The sequence below is a fragment of the Exophiala oligosperma genome, assembly GCF_000835515.1.
Source record: "Exophiala oligosperma strain CBS 72588 unplaced genomic scaffold supercont1.2, whole genome shotgun sequence".
Classification (NCBI taxonomy): domain Eukaryota; kingdom Fungi; phylum Ascomycota; class Eurotiomycetes; order Chaetothyriales; family Herpotrichiellaceae; genus Exophiala; species Exophiala oligosperma.
The window spans coordinates 954693-966615 of record NW_015622819.1 but is presented as its reverse complement, the minus strand read 5'-3'; the positions used below and the strand labels follow the sequence as shown (position 1 = coordinate 966615).

The following is an 11923-nucleotide window of genomic DNA, read 5'->3' as shown; positions in this document are numbered from 1 at the left end:
ATCTCGAGCCGACCAGCTGCCGCAGAGCGAGGGGAAGAGTGCCAGTTTGGCGCCGTCGAAAGCGCTAAGGTTTCTATCGCGACAACAACTCGTCCCTTCTATTTGGTATCAGCTAGGTGACTACTGATCATGCATGACGCCAAGTTTTTCTCTCATTCGGCCCAAAGTTATACTTGTGCGATCTTGTTGACGAACGGCTGTTGCTGTACGGTTTTGGATGCCCAAGTTTCCCTGTGAAGGCCTTGAATAAGCGGGCAGGTGGTGTGAGGTTTTATTGTTTCTTGCACCCACGAAGATCTCCCACAAGTTTTCTTTTTGGAATCGTTACTCACTTCTCTTCCCCCCTGAAGTTGACAAGCTTCTTTCTGCCATGGCACAACACATCCCCCATTTCCAGCCGTTTCTGTTTTGTGTCTCTGAACTCACAATTGACTATAAGCCTAATCGGGCACCACGATCGACCCCTGGTGATCGATACTGGGTGCCGCCTGCTGACAGAGGAGATTTCCGCAAGCAGCAATCTCAATGGTACGCGTGGAATCCTAGACGACAACAGACGTCGAGAGACTTCCGCCACATACACCTTGCCACGGCTCAGGACGGCCGTGATAATGGCCAGACCAAGACTTGCTCCATTTTTTGGGACCCCGAGCGGCATGGCTACGTCCTGGTTCCCTTCGACTGCACCATGAGGAGCGATCACGAGATCACCGACTGGCGCCGACTTTCCTTCAGGTCGGAGAGGACTCATCCCCAACGGCACATCGCCCTGGCAGGCTACGAGATGGCGGATTTCAAGTTACCTTTTGTCGGTCCACAGGCATGGTTCGATCGCAGTCAACTGTTGAGTGCCGTGTACCGTGGCGAAGGATCTGGTGGAAACAACACCGGCCAGCAGGCTAATAGGCAATGCGGCTTGGCTGGGAATTTGGCCGTGCTCATCGCCCTGCTGGCATTCTCGACCACCCCGGGACAGGCCCATGTCGCGGTCGATCGGTCTTTCCGTCCCAACATCGCCAGTACCACCTTTCAGCCACACAATCGTCCCGTTTCCCATAGTAAGCCTTTTTTTTCGCTGCAGGCCCCTATGCTTTGACTTGTTTTAATTGACCAATCTTCCATCGGATAGGAAACACCAAACGTGGTATGGTGGTCGAGATCCGCGTGCCAGATCTCGCCACGCTTCGACAATGGGAGAATGGCAGGCACGGGCCGATCTTCACTTGAGCCCGAGGGGGCGGCCATGAGATACGTTGTGTATGGTGTATGGCTCTGATGTAGCTGTCCACACACACACACACACACACACACACACACACACGCACGCATCGATCCAGGTTCAGTGCAAGGAGAGAGGAGAAATCGTCTAGGCGATTCTTTTTCTGGAGTTGGGCCCCAATCTTTTGCATTTCTCATCAACACTTGTTTTACGTTTTGACGGCTTTTTCGGGGGTCCAGAGACAATACGTTCGAAGATTCGACACCATCTGCCACTTGTGTGTGGTGGAGGGGTCCTGTTACGATGGAAGATTGACGATTGACGAATTTCCTTTTTAGCGTACTGTTTCTATTTCTGCTTGAGTTTTGATCGTGGTCATGATTGTCTTGAAGAAATCTAGGATATCTTGCGAGCGATGTGGATGATGATTTTCTGTTCGCGGGAAAGCAAAGCAAAGACGAACAAAGCATACGAGTACGAGAAAGCCCTGTGATGTGTGACGATCTTTGATATTTTAGTTTCATACCAGCATCAAGTCTGTTTTCGCCTGTCTTTTGATATACGAATACGCCGTACGTCTTTATGAGATATGAAATGCGAGCTCGAACCTTTGACTCTCTCTCAAAATCTTTGAATCATGACTGAGTGAGCATTGCCGTCTGAAAGTCTCCCAACGAAACAACAAAAATGCATGGTTGGAGAAGACCAAAAAAACGAGAATGTAAGGGTACATGGTCTGACTTGTCACTGATGGTCTGTTCTTCGTCCGGGGAATGGCACATGCATGATATCTGATTCTGTCGGCGCAAGACAGCCCTTTTAGTGAATTCCGCCATTCTACGTGGTTCCAGTCTGTACCACCCTTTCGCTTGAGGATACCTGGCAAGAGCGTCGTTGACTGCTTCAGTCCTCACCTCAGTTCGCCACTTTCGCTGGTCGGGTATGAGTCGGCTCTCGAAAAGGGGTCGTGCCAGGGGCGCAACCACAGCTCCGTGTCCAGTTGGCTAAACGGGTCGTGTTGATGCTAAATGTCTGATTCGGTCGTCCTGGTCCCTGACTAACCGTGACAGGTCGATTCCTTTGGAGTCGAGGTATTCTTGCAAGGGAACCTTGATCTGTGCCGCTCTGCTGCTATTCATCGGATTGTCAAGATGGTTTCTCACACGCGTCAATGCATGATTTGGCGGGAGCTCATCTCGCCAGGCCACAGAGGGCCACAGAGCGCGCATCAATGTCTGGACACCGGAGCAGCAAGTCCACCACATCAACACGGTTTCTGAGTATGGCAACGATCAGGGGGGGTCTCTCCAAATCTGTCTTCCCAATTCACGGTGAAGCGTTGCCGGTCGAGAGGAATTCGAAGGATGTCCGTGTTGCGGCGTTGAGTAGCCATGTGTATGAGCGTCTCGCCCTCCTCAGAACGCCACGCCGGATGTTGGACGTGAGACCGATCATCCTGGGCCCTGAAAAGGAGCTCAACCATCTCAGTGTGGCCTCTCTTGACAGTCAGGGCCAGAGCCGTGTAACCGTCCTCGTCTGTGCTTCCGAGGTCGACTTCTGGAATCCTCAAGAGGGCTCTCAGAATGTCCAACCCAGATTCCACTTCCACAGTCCACGTGGTGTCGAGATTTACTTCCCGGAAAATTGGGAAGTCGTGAGGGAAGTGGACCCCCATGACCTTCACAGCAAGTTGTACATCACAATATTTAACCAAAAAGTTCAAGAGTTTTCCGAGGGGGTTTTCGCGAAGATGTGGGTCTTCACGAGGCTCGATGTTATCACCGTTCACATATGACTTTGCGAAAAGCTGTTCAATCACAGATCTGCTGGTCTTCATAAGAGCCATCGGAAACGCGGGCTCGGAGACATGTGAGGGATGGGAGATAGAGAATGAGACCATGACATTTTCAGAACATCTCATCTCCATGCACCATATAGAGACCGTTCTGTGCTTGAGCTTGATGGGCGTGTTCAAGTGTGTTCTGTACCAGGCAACCATGAGGTCGACGATTGCTGTGTGATCATTAAGCACTGCCCACTGCCACTTCTGGTGTAGGATCGTGCTGGATTTCGACATCCTCTGTGACCACCCAAAGAAACCTGTGAATGGTCAGATGACCTCGTTATGTATGTAAGATTGTGTGCTCATGATGATTGCGAAGCACGAGTATTCATAATCCAAAGCAGAGGGTCAGCCAAATTTCAATATCATTGATTAAGGGCGACAATTGAGCCGGGGGTATGCTCGGCCAACCTGGAGCTAATGAAAAGATAAATATCCTCCTCACTCAAACAACATTTTGCTTGTGATTAGAACGGAGATGGCATTGAACTCACATTCCTTAGCTGCCTTTGACCAATGCCTCGCGGATCCTGAGGATTAGTCCAGGATCTTCCAAGCAAAGTTCGCCTGTTTCCACGCGTTCTGCAAGAGCATCGTTAATATATTGGACAGTCTCGGTAGCCAGCTCCGAGCATAAAATGTGGTACTTTGGTCGAAGAATGGGAGCTAATTCGCGATGGAATCCGAGGCGACTCGAACAGAAGATCTGAAACTGGAACTCACCTTCCAACAGGTCCTTCAGAAATCGACCTATGCATTTTAGAGCTCTGGGGTCACAGTCATCTAGACCATCGAGAACAATAAAGGTTTTCCTTTTCTGATGTTGCAACAATCTTTGCAGATCTCGGGATAATTTGTCCTCGTCAACTCCCTGTTTGAGACTTTGCGAGAGATCGTTAAACGCCTCAGGCTCGAGGAGAAGTAAAAGCTGGCGAACTAAGCTGCCGATGACTGTCCAAGACTCTAGGGACTCAGGCTGATCAAACCGACAGAAAAAGTATGCAACAGTAGCAGCTGGCGCCTGCATAGAAAGGTGTTCAACCACGTTGGCAGCAATAACAGTCTTGCCTGCTCCCAGGATGCCGCTGCACCAGAGAAGGGTTGATTGTTCAGCGCGAAACCACTCTTTGTACTGCTCATGCTCGTATATGCGGTTGCTAGTGCCGCATTTTCGGGCTTGCTTCCAAATCTTCTGATGATCGTATGAAGAACATGCATTCAGGTAGCGCATCTTTTGGTTGTATCTTCGCAGCTGGCGGACTCTCTCTAGCTCTTCCGACGTCTTCTTGGAGAATTTGACCATTGAGGAACGAAATCGTGTATTTTCCTTCATTTCCAGCAGCTACCCTTCGGCGGAGATGGAGTTTACTTCGTTGTGCACCATTTCGCCTGCGTGGCGAGGTTTGTCATCATACTGACCAAATTCATTCTCGAAAGACTTCAGAGTGGATGCTTGCTTGAAGAAAGATCGTTGTAGGAAAATGACCGCTCTCCTACACAGGTCAATGGCAATGATCATGTATTCACACACCGCTTTCTGAAGTGCTAGCGAGGTGGAAAACAGAAAGCCTAATTCCTGGTATCTGGGGCAGGTGCGGCCAACACTCATCAATAGTGTCGACAACTTTTCAAAGTACGAGGCCCATCGCAGTGCCAAATACAGCGTCAGCTTGACGGCAGCCCAAATGCCACTAGCGATTAGTGAATGGGATGCGCCCAGAACTGTATCAATCACGGCGGAAAATTGCTGTAAACATTCCAAGAGGCTTGTCAAGCGAATTGCGACGCATTGCCTCTTTCGGCTGCTACTCCTCTTGTCGATTTCTAAAGTGAGTCTCATCACGTTGTTGGGCGAAGGAGCTGGTTCGCTCCGACCTGACCTCATTGTTGCCTTCTGATCGTTATCGAGTATGCGCTCAAACTCCGACAAGGCCTGAGCAAGCCTGATTTCAGGCTTCAATACTGCCGCATGACGCAGAGCGGCTGACATGGCGGCACTGTCGTTTGTTGTGGAGATTCTGAAGCATCAACGCTCTGTGTAAGGCATCCCACGAAAATAGCTAAAGAAGATGGTTCATGGCTTTCGATTGATGATGAAAGTTGCAGAGAAGTCGACGAGGATCGAGGATGTCATGAAGAGCAAGATGCCATACCGACAGAAATTTCACGACATCATGAATGGTGTGAGGCTGGGACGCTGTGCAACAGTAGGCGTGGTTAGGTCACAAGTTCCTATCTCTGCTTCTTTCGTTGGCTTCGCAAGCACGTTACACCCGCGATATATTTCCATTGTGGTTGGCGAGGCTGATTCCATCCCTACCAAAGTTTTAGGCAGCCAGGTCGAACAGAACTGTCAGGCCAGGGTATTGGCTGAGGACGGTCATCGATCTGTACGTTTCCAGGAATACTCCGGGAACCAGTGACAGAGTGGCAAGTGTTGAATGCATGAATCGGTATGGGGTTTCTATGGCCAACTTCTGAAGTCCTGAGTAAAAGAACTGAGCTTGATAGTTTAAATAATTCACCGGACAAAAACAAGTAAAAATAATCTACGGTGGAGCAAATAGCCGGTAACCCCTTTTGGCTCGGAAACGAAGACAGCTTCGTTATATTTGTGCCGCTCCAAGAATGATTCTATCATGATGGCTCAACCCCTGCATATTCAATCTTCCTTCGACTTTACGGAGTAGAGAGTACGGCACGATTTATCCGCCCATCACAACTGTCATGCAGGACTATGCGCTGTGACTCTTTTTCCTGGGCGGCAAGAGGAAGAATCACATACTCCGTACGAGTAAAGCATGTCCATCATGTTAAGCGAGTACGCTGGTTACGAACACGTCTGGGGTACAAAAGCGCACGTACTCGGACATTTTCGCACCAATACTACACCCAGCGAGGTAATAAATGATTATGTACGGAGTAGAGTAGTGAATAACAAAGCCACAAAGTCCGTGGTATGTGTGGATGCATGACAAAAAGAAAAGCTTATCGATGAACATGTCCCGCGGCTGTCAATCGATGAGATCCATACGGAGTACGGAGTACATACAAGGAATTTAGGCACCGCCAGTACGGACACTGGGCACTTGGTAAACCCGTAAGACTGCAGATAGAGCCGCCCTAGGTACCTACCTAGGTTGGTAGGTAATGAATGTGCATTAAAGTACAGTGCGAGTGTGAGCACCTCCCCCCACTACTCCTCCATCCTGTACTGTAGTACTCGGACACTCTCCTCCTCCATCCCTCCAACTCACGGGCCACTGCGAATACGAGTTTGAGCATTGGCGCTCGGAAAAGCTGGCGCTCCGACGCTTCTGGCTCCGGTCATCCCGTCATCTGCAACCTCCAACTTCTCTGACAATTCGAAACACTTGCTGTTGCGAGAGTCTCACCTCTCAGCACAGCCTCAGCTGCGTTTCCAAATCATTCCCACGAGTCTTCCATACAGACTATCTCCCTCACCCCCTTCCCCTTTCGTTCTTTTTGTGCTCCATCTACTTGCTCGCTTCTGTCCTCGCAACCCTCTCGCCTTCACGATCCCAATCCGATACCGAGGGGTTTTTTCTTGCTCAGAAATACCAAGTTTCCGGATATAAGCCATCGCCATATTCCACCTGTCTGATTCTCGACTAAGGAATGATTTCGTTCATGATACCGAGTATTAGGAACAATATAATCCTTCCATAATCCTATTTCATCTCCAACTCACTCCGTATATATCCTCTCCATCGACCCTATCGTCTTTTTGTCCATCCTGACCCCACCCGGACGGAAAGCAATTCTATTGCGGTGGCACGCGGTCAGCAAAGCAGCGGCACAGGTGTATCCGGGGAGCAAAAAAAAAGAGAAGGGCGACTGCTTCTGTGGTGGAGGCACTGTGACGGCAAGATGCATAACATCTACAATCACCAGAGATGGGTGGCCACCGCCCTTGCGGGGCTGTCGATGCTATGGCCGACGACATTCGCCCAAACCATTACGCCGTCGAACAGCTCGCAGGACTTATACCCAGTCTCGACCTCCCCGAGGTTCATCATGAACGGCACCGAATTCCCAGATATACCGCCGGTGCGGTTGGCTCCGCTGGGGATATATGCCGAAATGTCGCATAACAACTTTATCTCGGTCGACGTGCAAGGGCACCTGGTGAATGTCAATGCCGCCAATGCCAACGACATCACGGACGTGGACCAGTTCTCTTACATGTCCTGTGACCCGGAAGCATACAATGGTGGCAACCTGGATGCAAGTGAAGTCTTTCGCATCGTGGTGAATGCACCCCGCGCCAACATTGTCATTCTATACAGTGAAACGAGTGATCACTGCTCTGCGACTGGCCTCAGCAGTCTTCCGACCATAGGTGGCATCCTCACCACAACCGACACAATGACAGCGTCCAGCCTTGCTAAGCTAGCTCTTAGTCAAGACAGTACCGGCACTGCTGCCATTCTCCCCGATCTAAACTCCTACACCAATTCGTCCAGCGGTGGCTGGAACGGCAACGGCTCACTTGGCCAGTCTCCTACCACAGCAGTCGCAATGATTATTCTGTACTCCATCACTGGCGTCATCACAGCCCTCTTCGTCGTCATCATTGTGACTGGAGCTATTCGGGCACACAGGCATCCAGAACGTTATGGTCCTCGAAACATAGTAGGCCGCGGCCGTCAGAGTCGCGCCAAGGGTATCGCGAGAGCCATGCTCGAAACCCTCCCCATTGTCAAATTCGGAGACCATCAAGACCTTCCCACCACCAAGCAGCAATCGACTGACATCGAAATGAACGCCGGCACCCCTCAAACCGAGACTGCAACCACCACCGATCCCATGGACACCACCAAAGCAATAGAGGCTCCCGAAGTCAGTGCGGCAGACACAAACAGCACGACAAGTGTTGACCGAACAGGACCGCATACACAAGCTGCTGTCGCAACGAGCAACCCCGATGGAACCGACGCAGAGGGCCACCTAGGCTGTTCAATATGTACAGAGGATTTCAACAAGGGCGAAGAAGTCCGGGTATTACCTTGCAACCACAAGTTCCATCCCGGCTGCGTTGACCCCTGGCTCCTGAATGTCAGCGGCACGTGTCCATTGTGTCGAATCGATCTCCGACCTCAAGGTCAAGGAGAAGGTGAATCTGGTGATGTAGATGCTCAGACCCAAGCGCAGCGCACTGGGTCAGATACCACCTTACCGCCTCCACTTGTGGCTGCGGCCACAGGGGCAAACGCCGAAGAAACCACACACCGAGCTGGCGGACGAAGAGAAATGATTGCGAATCTGCGTCGCTTGGCCCACGGGTCAAGAGAAGATCGGATCGCGGCGTTGCGGCGATTCAGGCAAGAGGGTATAAGCTCAAATGCGAGCGCTCCCGCGGCAGGCGCCGCCGGTGCACCTCGACAACAGTCGGAGGAGGAACAATCAAGCCTCGCGAGACGCTTCAGGGAGCGCTTTAGGATCCGCACCGAGCGAAGAGGCACCAGCAACAACTAACGGGTATCAGAGTTCTGGTGTGGAACCAAATGAACCAAGAACCATGTGATCTTGAGGGGCCGTCATGTATGACTTGTGTTATAAGACGATGCGATGTTTATGACTTTTTGGGGGAACTTTCTATGGCGACGAATAGGTTTGGGATACGGAAATGTATGTATGGATCACGAAAAAGGCAACTTTTGGACAAGGCCATTTTGGGTCAAGGGATTATTTGCAAAGCATTGCAGGAGTTCTTTTGCAAGGGTTTTTTTTGCTTTCGGACCCGAATGGAGGGATTGTCTCGATATCTGGATAGGTTGAGGTTCATCTCACGTCGTCCATGGATCATGGCCTGGTCTTGTAGGGCTGGCTTTTATGCTTTTTGGGGGAATCCGGGACTGGAGACTTGGGGACGAAATATGCTGTATCATGCATGGTTGTCTCAGGTCAGAGGAAAGGTATCTACAGAATACTCATAGAATCATGGTCGGTCAATCAAGTCTCACACCTCAATGAACAAACCAGATTATCTTGCTCTGTTACACATTGGCTTTTTGGGTTGTGTATGTGTGCCCTTAAAGGGCTATACGTTAGTGAGTGAAATTGAGCGCTGAGCTCGTCTGCTATCTTTGGAAACTCTTGTATTTATTTTGGTCAAAGTGTAGCTTCAGTATGGAGTCATGTAGAGACTCGACATCGAACTCTTCAGGGAGGACGGTAGCTCGCGAGTCTCTGGCGTAGCTATTCAACCATCATGATCATGGTCATTTCTTCACGCCCATGGCTGATCATCATTACCTGTCAACACCACTGCTCATGCCTCTTGTAATCTCCTCGGTCATGTCTCTTGCGGCCGACCATCCCTTGGATATGATTCTTTCTCTTTCGCTACGTTCATCGCCGTGGGTGTTGCCGCTGCTCGTGGCAGCACCACTACCACCGCTTCCCGCGAACCATCCACCCACACCGGAAGGCAACCAGTTCCCACTCGTGGTGCGGCGACCGTCGGTCACGGGTCGAGGCGGCGTCGATCCGGGGGTGTGCTGCGTCGCTTCGTCGTAATCCACATTCTCAAACGACACCTCACTTCGGGATTTGGTCTTCAAGCCTCCAGAGCTCGGTGGGCGTTGCTGGCCCGGGGCAGAGCCGTACGCGAGGTCGAGCGTCTGTTGTTCCTTGTCCAGCGCCTTGAGCATGTTCGACAACCTCTCCCGCTGCGCCGACACGAACGTCTGTTTCTCGGCGGTGTTGCCTCCGGGGATGTTGTCCAACAGCGACCCGGGGATCGACGCCGCCTCTCGGGCCGCGGAGGAGGAGCGGGGGGAAGACGACGCCGCGAACGCCGCACCGGCAAAGGTCGACATCATGCCGTACACACTCGCAGACGACGTCCCGGGCGGGTTGGGCTGCGACGTGCGTGCGCCCGGCATGGCGAATCGGGACAGCAGATCTTGTGCGTAGCCGGCGTAGCCAGCTCCTGCTCCTTGTCGCGGGGCATGTTCGCCCTGCGGACTCTTTTGACCGAGCACCTTGTCCCGTATGAATTCGATCAGAACGCCGATGTAGCCCAACCCCAGTTGCTGAAGTCTCTCGTGGGCTTCGCCTATGAATTGGTCGATGCGAGTCTCGTGACCGACGATGTAGGGTTCGAGGTAGTCGAGGTAGAGGATCTTTGCACCCTGGGTCTGAGGGAGCACGAGGTACAGGAGAAAAAAGAGGCGGAACCACGAGTAAAAGGGGATCCAGCCGATGATGAAGATGGTCCACGATTCAAAGAGGAGGGTGAGGTTGAGGATGGTGAAGTAGATCAGCCATGGGTGAGTCTGGGCCGGGTCGTTGGTTCGTAGGGCTTTGTATGAGAGGTAGGCGGGGAGGAGGAATGTGGTTATGGAGCTGTCAAAGATGTACAAAAGTACTGCGTCAGTTGACACTAGAACCGGAGTGTGCGATGAGGAGGGAGTGTCGGTGTGTACGCCGGGGGCTTGATTTTTTTTGCAACTCACGAGATGAAGTCTGCTATGATTCCGAACATGACGAGGAATTCCTAGGAGCCTGAGGGGAACATGCGGTGAATGATGGTATGAAAAGTCTTGAAGACACAAAGAGAGAGCGAGAGAGAGAGAGAGAGTTAGGGCAAGAGTGTGTTCAAGTACTGTCAAGTCAAAGACAGAGTTTCTAGTAATGCTAGGCAAACACGTTCCTGTAGAGTGAAGGGTCCTCTTTTTTTGATTCTTTATTCACAGTACCCCCATAAGTAGGTAGGTAGACATGTGGTATGTATGGGTGCCTGACGCAGGTTGGAGGGGGAGGAGGAAGAGAAGAGAGAGAGGGAGACAGACGGAAAGGCTTGTGCTAGATGATCGGCCCTCGCGAGCTGAGCTGCTGAGCTGATGAGCTGCCGTCATTCTACGGAATATTGTACGTACAGAAACTGAGTTGTCCAATGGCAGTGCTTGTTTTCGGCTCAGCCTTGTGATCGGTGCGTTATCGATAACGGGAAAATCAATGGGGAATCAATAGTGCAGCCGAGTGCCGATATCTGTCTACGCGGACCTTATCAGACACCGGCATCTTTGCATTAGGTACGGAGTAGGTACTGTAGGTACAACACCCCTCTCAATGGTTCCCTCAAGGCTGCTGGCAGTCTTAGCACTCGCTGAGGTCTGGTTCCGACGATCGTGGGCGCTATGGATACAAAATTAACCTCTGGCATTGAAATTGTTGAACGGGAATGCCATACTTCCTCATCGTCTGTTGTCCAGTCGTCGAGCTCTCCAGGTACATCTTGTGTTATGGCTGGCAAATAATTTTTGACTTCAATCTCCTGGCATAGCGCCTTGTAGACCCCAACCGACTGGTCGCTCATATTTGAGTAAATGATTTCAGAAGCCGTGGAGGATATTTTCAACGGCATGGATCATGGATTCTCGGAACAAGGCGAACTTGTGATGGCTCTATATGCAATCCAAGACTTTGTTCTGATAATTGACAGAAGCCATTCAAATCATATTTAGCATCTGATCTCACCGAGATGATTTGCCGACATGCAACGACATTTGCTTCTCCATCTTGCGCGTTCTTCCTTATTTCGAAGGGTGGGCATGCATTGGGGGTTGGATTTCGTTCACCAGAGTTTGCCGGTAGGTATCCATTGGTGATCCTAGGGAAACGAATAATGGACGAATCCAGGCTATCCGAACTTATTTTCTTCCAATGTCCTCGAGAATTTCAATCAGCTTCAAGGCTCATGTCCTATCATTTCAAGACACCAAGCCTTCGAGTACAGCTATGGAATGGATTAAGCTCAAATGCCGGCGACCCATCTGCTATTGACGATGGTGTGACGTCGTTGCGACCCGAATCAGGCCCCGATAGGTACA

The 11923-nt window shown here is 51.1% G+C and overlaps 5 protein-coding genes across 5 annotated transcripts; 2 read left to right on the top strand and 3 right to left on the bottom strand.

Moving 5' to 3' along the window:
* Positions 1-370: 370 nt before the first annotated feature.
* PV06_01818 (uncharacterized protein) lies at positions 371-1248 on the top strand (the record flags this gene model as incomplete). The annotated part of the gene is made up of 2 exons (XM_016402449.1): positions 371-1058; positions 1130-1248. The coding sequence occupies 2 exons, from the start codon at positions 371-373 to the stop codon at positions 1225-1227; spliced, it is 786 nt and encodes a 261-aa protein (XP_016266346.1). The 3' UTR covers positions 1228-1248.
* A 1235-nt stretch (positions 1249-2483) lies between these two features.
* Positions 2484-3296, bottom strand: PV06_01817 (uncharacterized protein; the record flags this gene model as incomplete). Its single annotated transcript, XM_016402448.1, has 1 exon — positions 2484-3296. The coding sequence occupies one exon, from the start codon at positions 3294-3296 to the stop codon at positions 2484-2486; it is 813 nt and encodes a 270-aa protein (XP_016266345.1).
* Positions 3297-3561: 265 nt separating this feature from the next.
* Positions 3562-4365, bottom strand: PV06_01816 (uncharacterized protein; the record flags this gene model as incomplete). The annotated part of the gene is made up of 1 exon (XM_016402447.1): positions 3562-4365. The coding sequence occupies one exon, from the start codon at positions 4363-4365 to the stop codon at positions 3562-3564; it is 804 nt and encodes a 267-aa protein (XP_016266344.1).
* Positions 4366-6428: 2063 nt separating this feature from the next.
* PV06_01815 (uncharacterized protein) lies at positions 6429-9080 on the top strand. Its single transcript, XM_016402446.1, has one exon. The coding sequence runs from the start codon at positions 6954-6956 to the stop codon at positions 8559-8561; it is 1608 nt and encodes a 535-aa protein (XP_016266343.1). The 5' UTR covers positions 6429-6953; the 3' UTR covers positions 8562-9080.
* A 54-nt stretch (positions 9081-9134) lies between these two features.
* On the bottom strand, positions 9135-10840 carry PV06_01814 (uncharacterized protein). Its single transcript, XM_016402445.1, has 2 exons — positions 10547-10840; positions 9135-10436 (listed from the first exon to the last, which is right to left on the bottom strand). Exons 1-2 carry the CDS (start codon positions 10573-10575, stop codon positions 9338-9340), a joined length of 1128 nt encoding a protein of 375 aa, XP_016266342.1. The 5' UTR covers positions 10576-10840; the 3' UTR covers positions 9135-9337.
* Positions 10841-11923: the final 1083 nt, after the last annotated feature.